The sequence below is a fragment of the Lactuca sativa genome, chromosome 1, assembly GCF_002870075.4.
Source record: "Lactuca sativa cultivar Salinas chromosome 1, Lsat_Salinas_v11, whole genome shotgun sequence".
Classification (NCBI taxonomy): domain Eukaryota; kingdom Viridiplantae; phylum Streptophyta; class Magnoliopsida; order Asterales; family Asteraceae; genus Lactuca; species Lactuca sativa.
In genome coordinates, this window is record NC_056623.2 from 130,490,102 (window position 1) to 130,506,585 (window position 16,484).

The window sequence follows — 16,484 nt, forward strand, 5'->3', positions numbered from 1 at the left end:
AGAATGCATGCAAGCATCTATATATAATAAACCCTACAAAGAACTCACGGATGGACAGGGCCATACTGGAGACAAAACTAGACTAGCTAACGAGCCCAAAGACGCAACACTTAACTGGACCTAACAATAATATTAAAAATAAATTCAAAATTAGCTGATAGAATCTAAACAAAAGTCGTAGAGTATAATCTTGGCTACACGTGGATATAAAGAACGTTGAAAAAGGAGCACGTATGTGAAAGTTATAAATTTTAAAATTTACGGACACAAAACCCAAGAATTTTCGCACACACTAGGCCAGGGTTCGGCCACGTCACCCCATTCCTCGTAAGAAGCCCCGTGTCCAACCTGCTGACACATCCGAAGTAAGGTCCAATCGATTTCCGACGCGTGTCGCATCCATGGCGTTTCCGAACCGAGACATGTAGTACACGCGAGTCTGTGACGCGTGCCCTTCCCTTCGCTTGCGAGGCTGACGCATGCCCACTCCTCCCCCTTCGGCCGAGATCTTGCACCTATATAAGAGGGTGCGAACCCTCCCGGTTTTTGTTACACTTTTACACCATATTTCACCATTTTTCACATATTTCACCCCCTTAAACCTCCTTACAATCCCTGAAGCCCCGAGAACATATCTAACACCCAAAGAACATCACGGGGAACCTGAAGTCCGCAAGAAAAGAGTCTTTCAGTTTCTAACCCGACCCTCGCAAAGCCTGATTTTCAGCAATAAAGTCTTTTCTAGCAACGAAGTGTTGCTCAAATGCCCACTACTATCAAGTGATTTTATACCCCTATATTTTTACTATCTTTATAAATATTTTAAGGGGAAAATACAGGTAAATTACAAGGAAATCTTGTATAAATAACATAATTATTCAAATAGTTTACGATTGTTATTTTTACTAAAATAAACATATTAGTTTACTAGTCTGGGATTTAATACAAAACAAGCCTACAAACTATAATAAGTATAGTTTCTGAGTCATGCACACTTATCAATACAGTTTATGGAACTACATATTTCTTTACATGTTCAAAATAACTTACGAAAATAACCATATAAATTATATTAAATATATTTTGTGAAATATTTACGGTTTATCTATTACAAAGATATTAGTCATTATTCTACACATAGTAATCAATATAGCTTTGTGAGACACACTTCAATTACTTATTTAATTATAAAACAAGTCCTGAAATTATAACTAGAGTCTCTTGGAAGGAGAGTGTGACACTTGTGTATAGATCTATACGGGACTGACAATCTCACACCTGAATTGTTAGCTACAGTTTGGCTGGCAGGCCTAAGGTGACAACTGTCGTACCAAATTCTGACGCCTGAAGGATGTCGTGTTAAGGCGAGGCTTAGGTCATCAAGCATGATTATGATAACTCACAATTTGGTATTGATTAATATTAGTGTATAAATAAACAAATTAGTATAGTTTTATTAATTAATAAAACTACAATACAATACTTTACAATAGAATTTGTAACTCTAGACACATACAGAGAATTCATACAAGTACAAAATACAAGATATTACTCTATTACAAGGAAAATATTCTTTTTATGGTTTTATATGAATTAAACTATAACATACAATTTCAGAACACAAATACATATACAACATAAAATATTGGATTTTCTGGGTGAATATACTTATATTTTCAGGGAACAAACGACATATTTATTTACAAAAATACTTATGAACTCACCAGTTTTAAGGAAGACCGAATTTCATATGGTCATGTCTTTTAGTTAAACTTTTTTGTGTCAAGTATACAATGTTTTGAACACGAATGTAAAATTATATTTTTTCAATGTAATCGATGGTTTACTTTGATTAGCATTGTGCATTGTTGTGATACTTCACATTAAGTCATCCACCCCCGAAGGTTTCCGCCGTTTCGGTTTCGGTGTGTGACAGCTCGGGCAGGGTTGGCTGGTGCGGCAAAGGAAGAAGTATGGTATGATTTTGAGGATGAAATCTAATTTAAGTGTGGAAGAGTTGTAAGAACATGTTTCATATATTCTTTAACTCAGGGATTATGAGCCATAATTTGATCATGAAAAGGCTTTGCGCTTTGAGAAAGTAAGAATGGACCTTATTAAAGGTTGACAATATTGGTTGTGAGGTCTAAACCCTTGATTCGTATGCTGGACCCAACAGGATGAAATGAAAAGTTATAGATTGAGTTTCTTGCATGGATAATGGATTTTTTCGGTATGTGATAAGTCAAAGGTAACTAGATAGATTGGTAAGGCTTGTCAACACATTTATGTGTATATAAGGAATGCCGAAAGTAGAGTTGGGACGAATAGGTTATCGTTGCTTGAAATTAAGCTGAAATTTAGGAATTTTGTACTATGCACGTCGTACTCTAAGTACACCGGTCGTTGTGGCTACTGAGGGATGCTTTTCTAGCGAGCTACGTAGGGTGTAACTACGTAGACTTAAATCCATAACTTTAGAGGATTGAGCCGTATTTAAGGACGGTAATCCCCTGAGGTCCTTCCTATCATCAACCTCCATCGTTTTGGACATATAAATCAAAACCCTAGCCATCTTGTGAGGATTTTGAAGCATTTGATTGTTTTATTGTGTGTTTTGTGAAGAAGGAGATCATTGATGATGTGCTTAGTGTTGTGATATAAGAACATGGTTTGGCATGCGGAATTAAAGTTTGCACAATTGAACATGGTGATTTGGGTGTTCAAGAGATGTATTGATTATGTACGGTGTTACACAAAAATGATCTAGATCTAGACTACATAAATAACACACACTTACACACTCAACTTTTACATCTCTCAAGCATACCTCTACAAGTGGACAAACCCACCTTATATAGAGGTGTTTACATGTCTCTCTCTCACTCTCACTAACACATGCATCTAAAGGCTAATGCACCACATGCAAGTGGGTTTTACAAAAGTCAAATAATTACAAAGTCAATCGTGAATAACTTTGCACCCCAAAATTCTCCCCCTCACAGTTAGGAATGAACAACCCACTTCGATTCTTCCAAAATCGAGCAACTACGCGGTTTGAGCCTTAAAGGTGATACATGTCGAAACAAACTTCAATCTTCAATTCTTCCATGATTCTTTAATTTGGGCTCCAGGATGGGAGACCATACAAACCGATCATCAACGAATGAACAAGAGTATCCCAAACTCCAAATAAGCTCCCTACAGTTGAGCATAAAAACACACCCAAAAATATTCAATAAAACCAAACCCATTTCGAATACATCACTTCCAAACTTTCAATTGCATCGTCTCGTAAGCTTCAAAACGTCAAGATCACTTGGGTCTTTAAATCTACGTAATATGAAAAATTCAAGTTTGAATTTCCATATAAAACTTCTCCCCCTTTTTATAATCGAAATTTGATTATAAAGCTCCTAAGGAAAAAGAACATGCTCTATTCGGAATTTTTCGTGTCAAAACTCCCCTTAACATATGGCATAAACTTTGTGCTTCAATCCGACAAATCAAAAAAATAATTAATTTTTAGCTTCGTTCACGGATCGCCTTTGACAACATTTCTCAAAAATGGGTAAAAATTGTCAATTTCAAAATTCTGCAGTGAGCCGTTGCGCCCAAAATAGCAAAATATGCAAAACTCTCCCCCTTTTCCAAAGCTGGGTAGAAAGCGTAAATTTGCACAAATTGCAAGGGCCTGAAATGCACTTTCTTCAATTTTTCAGCAAAAAACAATCGTTTTTCGAATTTAGGTGCAAACTGCCAAAAATTTGAAGCCTCAGGAACTATTTTTGAAAATTCTGCCCTTTGTGCACAAATGATACGAAGAATCCACAAAATATATGAAGCACCAAAAATATTTCAATTTTGGGTGAAAAGTGAAAAACATTCGAAACCTGCTTTAATTTTAGAAGTGTCAAAAAGTCGAAGATTCAGGGGTTGTTTTCGAAACTTTTGCTTTTCTTTTACTAAACATAAGAAACTTGCAAGTTTCGTGCGTAAGCATCTCCTCTTCGTACAAAAATTTGGAAAACTGTTAAACTAACGAAATTTCAGGGGCTATTTATGAAACTTTGATTTCTTATAGTCAATTCGTATCAAAGCTTTTCACCATTTTTAAACCAAAGTTTTTCATCTTCTTCAATTTCGTTTCCCAACCATCATTCACTTCGCACGAAATCATCACGCCATTTAACGAAAACGAAGCTACACGAAGCCTCTGAATGAGTTCCGAACCATTTGTAATTACCCATTGAATCAAAATTCCCGGTTCGTGTTTATCCCCAACCCATCAACTCCAAATCTTCATTCTCACAGCCTTCGTTAGTTCATGAAATCGACTCCAAATCAATTTTGCATACAGGTTTCGAAATCAAAACACTTGATTTCACCACTTCGCTTCTCTAGCAAAATTGACCCGTCAAAGTTGATTTTTCAGTCATCGACATCAAAATTCCATTCACGATACCAAAATCGACTACCAAAAACCAATCGACAACCCTCAATTGATTTCACAGCCTTCACACTTTGCTATTGACCTAGTCGATTCATCAACAATCAACATCAACCCTTAATACCGATCTCTTTGAAATCTTCGACATCAAGATAACGAACAATCCAAACACAGTATGTTTTCAACCATTCGATCATTAACTATTGATTACGAGCCTCAGTTCGTTCCCAACTATCGATTCAAACTTGACAACCATCAATCGCGAATCAAACTCGACCATTGACGGTGTAGCATCGAGCCTTTGCTGTAGAATTCCAAAATCAACAGACCTTCGCTTTTTCTTTCACCAAATTCGTCACTTTGAGGTTTGAGACCTTCGCACACATCAATTACAAATCGAATCCTCAAAATCTCGTTCCTAATTCATCTCCTTCGAACATCGACTTTAGTATCAGTTCCATCCAAAATCAATTTTGACTCACTGAACAAAAGTCGACTTTGACTTTTCTTAATGTTTGACCGTTGAATTCTAGATCACAAATGAAGTTACAATTCTATAAACGACTCCAACAAACACATTCTGTTCAATTTTGATTTGAGCTAAACCAGATCAAATTATGAATTTTTATTCACCTATCGTGATGTTCGATGATGAACACTCAAATCAAATAACACTTCCGAATTAGAATTTGTTTTCAGTGAATCAATCAACATCAACTGATTATTAGAGACAAAGGAACGAAATCGGCACTCAAGAACAACCGATTAATGAACAATCGATGAAAGAGAAACCGATGAAGACTGAAATCAACTTAGAACAAATTTTATAACTAGTTAAAGCATATGTGTATCAATTGGCTTATCTACAATCAAATGATATCGGATCCATACATATATGAACAGGCTTGAGATGATCTGACTCATTAGATTGCATATTGGGCTTAAATTTGAATGAAACATGAACAGTAACCGAATTAAACTTTTAGGTTTATATCAGACCAATGAATAGTAATCAGATTGATATTTGGGCTAACTATCGAAACTTGAATCAAATGAATATCAATTGATTAACAAATGATTTATCTCAAAAACAATTATAACAATGGATCAATTATGAACAGTAAGGATACTCAAGATTTTACTTTGTTTGGAATAGATCAATGAAAGAAATATATTGGATCATAACAATTGGGCTCAAAACAAACTTGATCCAATGAATCAAAACGATTAGGAATCAAAAAACGAAATGCACGAATTCAATGAAATTAAGAGATATCATAGAGATAGACTCACCAAAATTTCTCAAATTGCGACAAAAGTTGCGAAACCGAGAATCATTTTTCAAAAATCACCTTGATCTTGAAGACCCGCTTTGATACCAATTGTTGTTACATAAGAACTTGGTTTGGCATGTGGAATTAAAATTTGCACAATTGAACGTGGTGATTTGGGTGTTCAAGAGATGTATTTATTATGTATGGTGTTACACAAAAAGGATCTAGATTTAGACTACATAAATAACACACACTTACACACCCAACTTTTACATCTCTCAAGCACTCCTCTACAAGTGGACAAACCCACCTTATATAGAGGTGTTTGCATGTCTCTCTCACTCTCACTAACACATGGGTCTAAAGGATAATGCACAACATGCAAGTGGGTTTTACAAAAGTCAAACAATTACAAAGTCAATCATGAATATCTTTGCACCCCAACACTTAGGGTGTTCAAGGTTTGTAGATCACGATATGAATCTTCATCATCATCCTCCAAGAGGTATAAATTTTAAATCTGTTTTATCCATATGTTAAATCTCTTTAGATTCTTGATTTCCATGTCCTTTGGTCTCATAATCTTGAGCCTTGACAATATAAGCTACTCCAGACCTTGTGGTTGTCATTCCTTGTGGTATCTGAGTTTGAGGAGTCATAAAAATGGGATCTTGGTTGTTCGTATTCATTCATGCAAGAGTTTTTGGATATTAAAAGGTGTTACGAAGCTAGAATTTGGATTTGAGCTTTATCTAGCCATGCAAAGGTATAAAGTTAGCAACAATATCACTCTAGACGTTTATTAGGACCAGATATGAGCAATAGAAGGTTCGTCTTTATTGGTTGAGAGCAAAAATTGGAAATAGGTTAACAACATGGTACGTAGAGCATACTCTAAGTACACATGGCATAACATTACGCAGGGTGTAAGTCAATTGGTGTTGATCATTGACTTTTTTACTAGTCTGGCCTTTGGTGAACTATAAGGGGTTGAGGACTTGGAAGTGCAAAATGGTCTTTTGCCCAAATGAGGATTAGTCTTGGCTTTTGTACCTACATAGGGTTTTGTTTTGGATATGTTTAGTGGGCACACCACAAGTGGCTGGTGTGTGAGATCTATTCCGTTACCGATCGAGGTGAGTCTCGTCACTATACTTGTGGGTGGAAGGCATCAATACCGACCTACTAGATTATGTTATGTAGGAAGACAAGTTGGTGGCCCCTGGAAAGTGTATGAAAAACCTGGATATGGCTCCTGACAAATATTATGCAAGACCAAGCTATGGACCTTAACAGTTATATGTAGGTTGATAGTTATCTTTTTCAACCTTGCATGGAAGACTAGGAGGTGGATCTTGGCAATTGTTTGTAAAACCAGGGTTTTGGCCCCTAGCTTGGGAAGGAAAGACCATGATACAGCTCATGGCATGATCGTAATTGTAAGACTTTGGTTCGCAAATAACATTCACTATTCTATGCATTGTGTGTGCTGTTTTGGGGAACTCACTAAGTTTGTGCTTACAATTTCACGTTTATGGTTTCAGGTACTTCCGGTTCCAAAGGGAAGCGCCTGACATGATCACACAACATCCCCCCAGAGTTTTCCGTGTTGGTTGTTTGTGATTCTTATCTAATCTTTTAATGATATATTCACTTTGATTGGTTTCGGAACAAATCGTTTGCATGGTTTATTGTTTTAAAAATGAAAATTTTACTAAGAATATTTGGAATGTTACAACTACGAAATATGCAAAATCGGCCAGACACGCCGCATCCGATAGAGGGCGCACCACATCTGTTGTAAGTCTAGATTGCGATTTTCGATTATACAATGTAGTGCAAATAGCATAAACCTAATGCATTTGGTAAAAACTATTGGGTTTTCTATGCGTCTACACACACGATCAAGGCATCAGAAACAAAACATGATATATATATATATATATATATATATATATATATATATATATATATATATATATGTGTGTGTGTGTGTGTGTGTGTGTGTGTGTAGACAACCTAGGATCTAGGTTTTACTAATTATAGAAACCTACTTTTAAAATCAAACAAAAGAACGGATTAAACACTAACCTCTTGTCGTCTTGGTTGAGATCTGTTAATTGTCAGATCGTGCAATGGATGAAGGACCGAAAGGAGAATTACTTTTTAATGTAGTCATACCCAAACCTGAAAAATGCTAATAAGAAAAAACCCTTGGAGAAGTTAATCGAAATCACTAGCCATATGAGAGAGGTTATGATTTTTGAATATTAAGAGAAAGGGGCATGAGTAGGTGATTATACAGAGACAATCAACAGTTAGAGTTTGATCTCTAACAGTTTATTTATAGACAACAGATAAAACCTTAAATATTTCAAATTCTTTAGGACAATCCTTACATCATTCAGAACATGTCATATATCCCTATAAGTGATAGGCCAAAACCGATCATGGTTTCTTTCCATAAGTTTCTGAAATATTCCAATAAATCTCTATGATTTACTTAGTATTTAAATTCTTTAATTAATTAAAAAAAGTTCAATTAATTCTAAAATAATTTTCATATAACTTAAAATATTACCAAAAAATTCATGACTTTTGACAGTATTTTCAACTATTATCCCTCATAATTAATCATGCCCGTTTGTTTATTCTTCTAGTTTCTTGCTAATTGAAGTTTTATTTAATGTACCTTTTGTCGGTTAAAAAAAATTAAATACCGAAGTTTTATTGCTTACACAATAAAAAAAGACTATGGCATTTAAACTTGAATTATTAAATACCGAAGTTTTATTGCTTACACAATAAAAAAAGACCATGGCATTTAAACTTGAATTAGACCCACAAATTATTCATTATACAATTAAATAATCTCCACCAATAAATTATGCAAGACTTTCGTAACAATAATCATGCAACTTGTCGCATTCTTCTTTGAGAACTAATTCGAAAAGAAAAATATATGATCTATCAAGTGCGTATTAGAATAAATTTCTTTTGTAGCAGGTATGCAGTATTTATATATAGCTGAGGGTATGGGGAGAACTGCATTCATAAATTAATTTTTTTATGGTATCATTTGTTATATTACAAAAATTATAGTAGACTCAGTCGCATGTTTTAGTCTTATCAAGTGGGCATAAGAAAGCATTGATGGTATTTTCCACCAAGTATTTTAATATTCCCAAATATTATGCGACAACTAAGTCTTCAAAATTTTGGAGTAATCCAAAAGGGCAATAAAATAACTTTGTAATTGGTATGTGTGGGTATGTGTGTATATTTATAAGGGGATGGGGAGGAGTAGATGCATACATTCATACATAACAGGTAAGATTATAAAGTAGTCTTATTGATATTCTTTCATGTTAGTTTTATTTTGTGGTATAAACTAGCAAAACAAAATTATCATTTGTTATAGCTAAATTATATTAAACTTTGTGTTTTGTTTTAGTCTCCATACATCATTAATACTTTGAAGTCAGTTAGCTTAATATAATTTCTAAATTTTATTTGCCTGATACGATATTATATATGTATCAAATTGAATCATTTACATACGTTATTTATGGTGATGAAGTTTTATTATGTGAATTAACCTCATACATGGTCGGATTTGTCATCAATGTCCATGCAGGAAATTAGAAGATACACACGTACAGGACCTCAATCACATAATAATCGGTTATTCCTCTCTCTCTCTCTCTCTCTCCCTCCCTCCCTCATATATATATATATATATATATATATATATATATATATATATATATATATATATATATATATATATATATATATATATATATATATATATATAAGGTAGAGTTCATACGAGAAAAATGGGTTTCGAGAGACAATTGATGTGTTTCGTGTTATACATTTTGATGTCAAAAAATAAAAACTGAAAAATATAATAAAATTTTATCAAAAATGAAACAAAAAAATACATAACTAAGAAATTCATTACTTTTTATTTCCAAATTAAAATAAAATAAAAATAAAAACCATTAATCTATAGAAGTAATCTATAAAATATCAATCAAAATATATATTTTCATTAATATTCTTATTGACTTCTACAAATAATATAGAATGTTACTAGAAACATATACTATATATAATATTCTAATGGTTTATTATGTATGTAATATTTTAATAGAATATTGATGTATAATATTTTTATAGAATAATACACATGAACAGTGGTTTTTTTACTTTTATTATGTTTTGTATTTTTGGATTTTTCCAAATTAAAATTGAATAAAATTTTAGAAAGCCATATTTTTCTTTATTTTTTAGAAAAAAAAAAATGAACACTAGAAAAATATGGCATGAAATATGTTTATGTGTGTCACAATACGCTTTTGGTCTTAGAATAACCTTTTATATATATATATATATATATATATATATATATATATATATATATATATATATATATATATATATATATATATATATATATATATATATATATATATATATATATATATATAACCGAATAATTCGTGATCAATTCAAGCAATTTTGAAGAATGTCTAACGAATTAAGCTTCTTGAAGTCACGTCTTCCCCTTTTCACTTTAGTTGGTTCGCAGTGATACTGTGTTAAGGTGATGATCGGTGTATGATAGGAACCATAATCCTTTCTTTAGCTTCTTTGACGCTCTGTTCTGTTCTTAATAAATCAAGTTATTTTTGCACACTAGAAAAAATCAACTTAGAAGTATAATGTTTTGGAATTTCTCATACTCGTGTTTGAGGCCTTTTATAAATATTAATATGAAAAAAAAATGTTGTTTAATTAAACGATGCCTAGAAATTATTAAATTAAATAACATTTATTTGAGAAGATAACTTAAATAATTTCTGCAAATAAAAAAAAAAAACATAAAGAACCATGCACATATTTTTTGAAAATATTGTTTGTTTACTATTTTGTTTCAAGGTAGTATTTTTGCATAAATGCATATAGTTTTGAAGAGTGAGATCGCATATAATTTTGAAGAGTGAAATCAGCATAATTATCAAAATGAATAATCATTATGTTTTAAATGTAGGTTTTACCTGAAACAGTCATGAATAGATACGTCGCTGTGGCTATTGGTATTGATCTTGGTACAACATATTCTTGTGTGGGTGTTTGGCAAAATGACCAAGTTGAGATCATTTCCAATGATCAAGGAAATAGGACTATGCCATCTTGTGTTGCTTTCACAAATGGCGGACGTCTAATAGGTGAAGGTGCTAAAAACCAGATTTCTATGAACCCGACAAACACCATCTATGGTTTGCATTTAAATCATTTAGTCCTTTGTTTTAAGCTCTATTGTTATCTGTTAGTGATTAATATAAACTTGGTGGATTTTCAGATGCAAAAAGATTGATTGGAAGGAGATTCAGTGATACCAAACTTCAGGAAGACATGAAGTTATGGCCTTTCGAAGTCATAAAAGGAAGTAACAACATTCCAAAGATTTTAGTTTCTTACAATGGTGAAAATAAAGAGTTTTCTGCGGAGGAAATTTCATCCATGGTTCTTATTAAATTGAAAGAAGCTGCAGAGAAATTCCTTGGTAAAACTGTACGTGATGCAGTCATCACAGTACCAGCTTATTTTGATGATTCCCAACGCCAAGCAACAAAGGATGCTGGTCATGTTGCTGGACTTAATGTTCTACAGATTATCAATGAGCCAACCTCAGCAGCAATTGCATATGGATTGGACATGAAAAATGATATAGTTCGTGACATAAATGTGCTCATCTTTGATTTAGGTGGTGGTACATTCGATGTCTCTCTTGTCACCATTGATAAGAAGGGTACGATAGCAGTTAAGGCTGTTGCCGGTGACACTCACTTAGGTGGTCAGGACTTCGATAACACAATGGTTGACTTTTTTGTGGAACAATTCAAGAGAAAGCACAGTATAGACATCGGTAAGAATAAAAGAGCATTATCTCGATTGAGGGTAGCTTGTGAAAAAGCAAAAAGAGTTCTCTCTTCAATTATTGATACTACTATCGATATCGACAGCTTACATGATGGTGTTGATTTTTCTATGAGAATCTCTCGTGCAAAGTTTGAAAAGCTTAATGAAGACTTCTTTAGTAAGTGTATAGAGATGGTGGAAAAGTGTTTGGGTGATGCAGAATTGCATAAAAAACAAATAGATGAGGTAGTATTAGTTGGTGGGTCAACCAGGATACCCAAGGTACAACAATTGTTGAAAGACTTCTTCCAAGGAAAAGAGCTTTCTAAGAAGATCCATGCTGATGAGGCAGTTGCATATGGTGCAACAGTTCTTGCTGCAAAATTAATCGGCTGTAGTGGTAAAAAAGTTAGCAACTTAGTGTTGATAGACGTTGTGCCTCTATCACTAGGTGTAGAAGTCCGTGATGGCTCTTTGTCTATTATAGTTAACAGAAATTCCTCAATACCCACCAAAAAGGAAAGGAATTATGTTACTGCTGATGATTACCAAAAAGTTATAACATTTAATGTCTATCAGGGTGAGAGAACAAGGGCTGTAGACAATAATTGGTTGGGAAAATTCGAAGTCGCAGTCCCGCCTGCACCGAAAGGTAAGTCACAGGTAAGAGTAGCCTTTGACATTGATGCTAACGGTATTTTAAATTGCTCGGGAGTGGAATTAACAACTGGCCTAAAAAAAGGGATTATAATTACTAATTACAAGGAGAGGCTTTCAACGGAAAATATCGAAAAAATGCTAGATGATGCTCATAAGTACAAGTTAAAAGACGAGGATTACAAGAAGACGATTTTTGCACGTAATGCGTTGGAGGGGTACATAGACGATGTGAAAAGCAAAATCAAGAAAATAGGAAACACTACGAAGAGGTTTAACAATAAAGACCTGCAATTAATGGAGACCGCCATAGAAAAAGCAAGCGAAATTCTTAAACAAAGTCGGGTTGTAGATTTTGATGAGTATCAAAAGGCGCTAAATCAGTTGGAAAAGGTATGTTTGCCAATCATTGCCCAACATGTTTAAACTAAATATGGTTAATCGTGATGCAGAATTATTTGGAGTGTCATCTACTATAAAGTATGTGTTATACTTTGTATTTTTAAATAAGTGTTTACATTTGAGTGTTGTATTGAATTTGTATGTGAGTGAAGAATCAAATGATTTTGATAATATGTCTACTATATACAGTCAATAAATATATTTCTCCTTTTTCAATTTGCAATTTTAGTTTTAGAAAAATAGATACCAAAAATTTGTCATCAAATATGGTTAATGAACATTGTTTATGAAACAATATGGTAACATAAAATTCCTTCGTTAGTTCTTGTTAATCCCTTACATAAGTTTTTATTTTTTTTCATTTATCTATGTTTTATCGAAGGTTTGTTTCTATGTCTGCTAAAAGAATGGGCATAATCTTTTTGCTTTTAGTTCATTTCCTTATTACATGTTCCAAATTCAGTAGCAAATATATAAAGAACATGAACATGAAAACATATAGGTTTTAACATTACAACCAAAATAAAATGCAATAATACAAACTACAGTGCACTTATAATAAAGAAACTTCTCAAATGAAAAATTACAATCATTAAGACAAAGTAAAATACCATATTTTAGTGTGTAATGTCCTAAAAGAAACTACAAATTACCAAACCAAGTTTTGTAAACCTATAATTTCCAAAAGTGATGTACTTTTTTGCAAAGTAGGTAAACTTTTGCTTGTAATGTTTGGATAAATGACTACATCAGTCCATGGTTGATTGGCTTGCGAGAGCTTAATTTCATCTATAAAATAAAGCCATTTTGTAAGCCTCCTCATCCTTATATATTACAAAACTAAAATATTATTAAATCATCCCGCTTCAGATGCATAACATAAAATCCAAAGTAAATAGGAAATGCATGATCATTTCTTCTTGAGAAACGATGAGAGCAGCCTAATCTCTTTGACATAGATGGTGGAATAATACCAACCACAACGAAATGTGAATAAATTTATTCTTAGAACAAAGGTTGATATTAAGTAATATGTAATAACTAGTACCACTAAGTATAACACCATAATGTCAAAAAAAACTAAAAGTACGATGCTATTATCAAATTAAAAAAAGTTTTGATTTTTCAAAGTATAATGACATCGTAGCTTAGATTTTGCAAGTATAATGTCACACCCCACTAAGTCGGAAACACGGGGCGTGGTAGTACAAAGGGTTTCATAGTAAAAGTTAAAAGACAATATCAACCATAGTATTAAAAGTCATTACAAATTTACAATGCGTTTGAACAACTTTGAAAAAGAAATAACAATGTATTTAAAAGTCAACACATGCAAATGCTCCTACAAGTGTTGTGTCTCTACGTGCCTCTTACTAGATGATTCTTGAAAAAGCATGTAAAACGAGCGTCAACTATAAAAATAGTTGGTGAGTACTCACAGATTAAAAACAATATTGGTTTCATCAATCGAAATCAAGTATTGATAAAAGTTTTCATTAATGAAAATATATTGCAAAAATGAGTAAATAAGTATTCATAAACAAAGTTCATTGTCATCATGAGAGATAAAGTATGTTGCCCAAATGAAATGCAACGTTCATATTCTCATGGGAAATAAAGTTCTTTATTAACACGAGTAACAAGTTTCATTACTATGGTGAGCAAACAAGTTTGTTGTTACAAGGAGAAAACAATTTCATTGATAAAACAACTATATAAATTTCCAGTAATAAAAGTTTGTTGCTATAATGAGAAACAAAGTTCGTTGCTCAAATGAGTAAACAAGTTTGTTGCTACAAAGAGCAAACAAGTTTGTTGCTAAGACGAGTACATAAGTTTCTAGTAATAAAAGTTCATTGTTATAATGAGAAACAAGTTTATTGCTTTAATGAGAAACAAAGTTCATTGCTATAATTAATAAACGAGTTTGTATGTATATGAGCAAACAATGAGTTCACAACCAATCCTATGACTAATGCCCTATCAAGATCTATGCTTATCGTTCCATAGATTAATATGGTATCATGCACTCAAGCAATCAGGCGAGTGAGGAGTTGTCAATTCCTAATAGCACTATCCATAATGACCATTGGCTCAAAGATTTAATGGTTGCATTAAAGTGTAAGAGAAGGGACTTAAGACGATAAGGCCTCGTGTTTCAAGTTACATAGACATACATAGCAAAATATAGCAATGATGTTTGATACAAATCAATTTAAATACAACAAATAATAAATAGTTTTTCGGACTTGCTTTTCCACCCCAAAACATAAAAACCAAAATTAAGGGGAGGCGTGAATACTCACAATATATTGAGATGATGCAAATGGTTCCTTGAACTACGTTCCACTTGTACCACTACCGATTCCTACAATAATGGCATACGCTAGCAAGTCTCTAATCGAAACACTAATATACTTACTACTATAATAGAATTATGACAATATTCTATCAAAATTTAATATTTTTAAGTTACAAACGTTTTTCTATAAAACTTAGATTTTAATGAATCAATTTGTTGTATAACAAATTCAAGGGAAAATTCTCATTATTGAAATGTTAATATTTAACATTTTAAGAGGTGTTCCAATGATTAAATATTAAAAAACTAAATCAATTCAATTCTAAACTTTCCCAAACTTTGTATTTTAGTTCCAACTGAAGTCAAAGATATTGAGATAAAGTTTCTTGAATTTTTGATGTGTCTAGCTATTTTATACCATTCTAATTCCTTGAATAATCATAAAATCATGGAAAAATAGTAAATTATCATGAAAATTTCTTATAAATTTTGTGTAACTGTTTTACAGTTTATATAATTTGGGAAAAATAATAAAATGTATTTTCGAACTGTTTAACATGATTTTTGTGATTTTTGTTTATTTGATCTATCGAAATAGAGATAAATAGAAACAAGTTTCTTAAATTCCGCACCTTTTTTTTAAACTATTATTACATGTACTAAAGCTGGGAAAAAATAAGCATAAATTCATGAATAATTAATAATCAGTTACGGAAAATACAAAACTTTTTTTACAATTCCTACACAGTATAATCTGAGAAAAATATGAAAATGAATTTCTAAACAGTTTAACATGATTTTACTATTTTTGTGCATTCATTCTAACAAAAAAGAAGATAAATAGAAACACTGTTCGAAACTTCCCAAGCTTTTTGTTACAGAGTTATGAAGCACATAGAAGCTGTGAAAAATATGGAAGTTGTTTTTTAATCAGTTTGACTATTTTTCTTGGTTTTATTCACTTAAATAATCATTAATTCATAAATAATTATTAAAATCTTAAGGAAAATTACAAAGATCTTTGTAAAATACATTCATAGTGTACATAATCTGGGAAAAATACGAAAATTGGTTTTTAAATAGTGTAACCCGATTTTATGATTGTTGTGTGTTTATTTTAGCAAAAATGAATATAATTAGAAAATAGTATGTAAAATTTCCCAACCTTGGTTTTCCACTTTTATTAAACATATACAATCTAGGAAAAATGCCAAAGGTGATTTTTATATAGAGGAGTCTGATTTTCACAATTTGTGAGTTTAATAAATAAAAACTAGAATAAATAGTAAAAGGTTAAGATAATTCCTGGAAATTTTTATAAAATTATTTGATGTTATATATAACATGTGCAAAATATCAAGAGTCATTTGTAAACAATGGAGTCAAATTTTTGGATTTATGAATGGTTAATCTTAGGAAAGTAAAACAAAAATAGCATACAGAATATAAAAATCACCCAACTTTTTAT

At 32.2% G+C, this 16,484-nt stretch overlaps 1 protein-coding gene across 1 annotated transcript; it reads left to right on the plus strand.

Moving 5' to 3' along the window:
* The first annotated feature begins 8,971 nt into the window (after nt 1-8,971).
* LOC111906912 (heat shock 70 kDa protein 3) lies at nt 8,972-12,930 on the plus strand. The gene is made up of 4 exons (XM_023902700.3): nt 8,972-9,054; nt 9,362-9,408; nt 10,784-11,012; nt 11,096-12,930. Exons 3-4 carry the CDS (start codon nt 10,802-10,804, stop codon nt 12,736-12,738), a joined length of 1,854 nt encoding a protein of 617 aa, XP_023758468.1. The 5' UTR covers nt 8,972-9,054; nt 9,362-9,408; nt 10,784-10,801; the 3' UTR covers nt 12,739-12,930.
* The last annotated feature ends 3,554 nt before the right edge of the window (nt 12,931-16,484 follow it).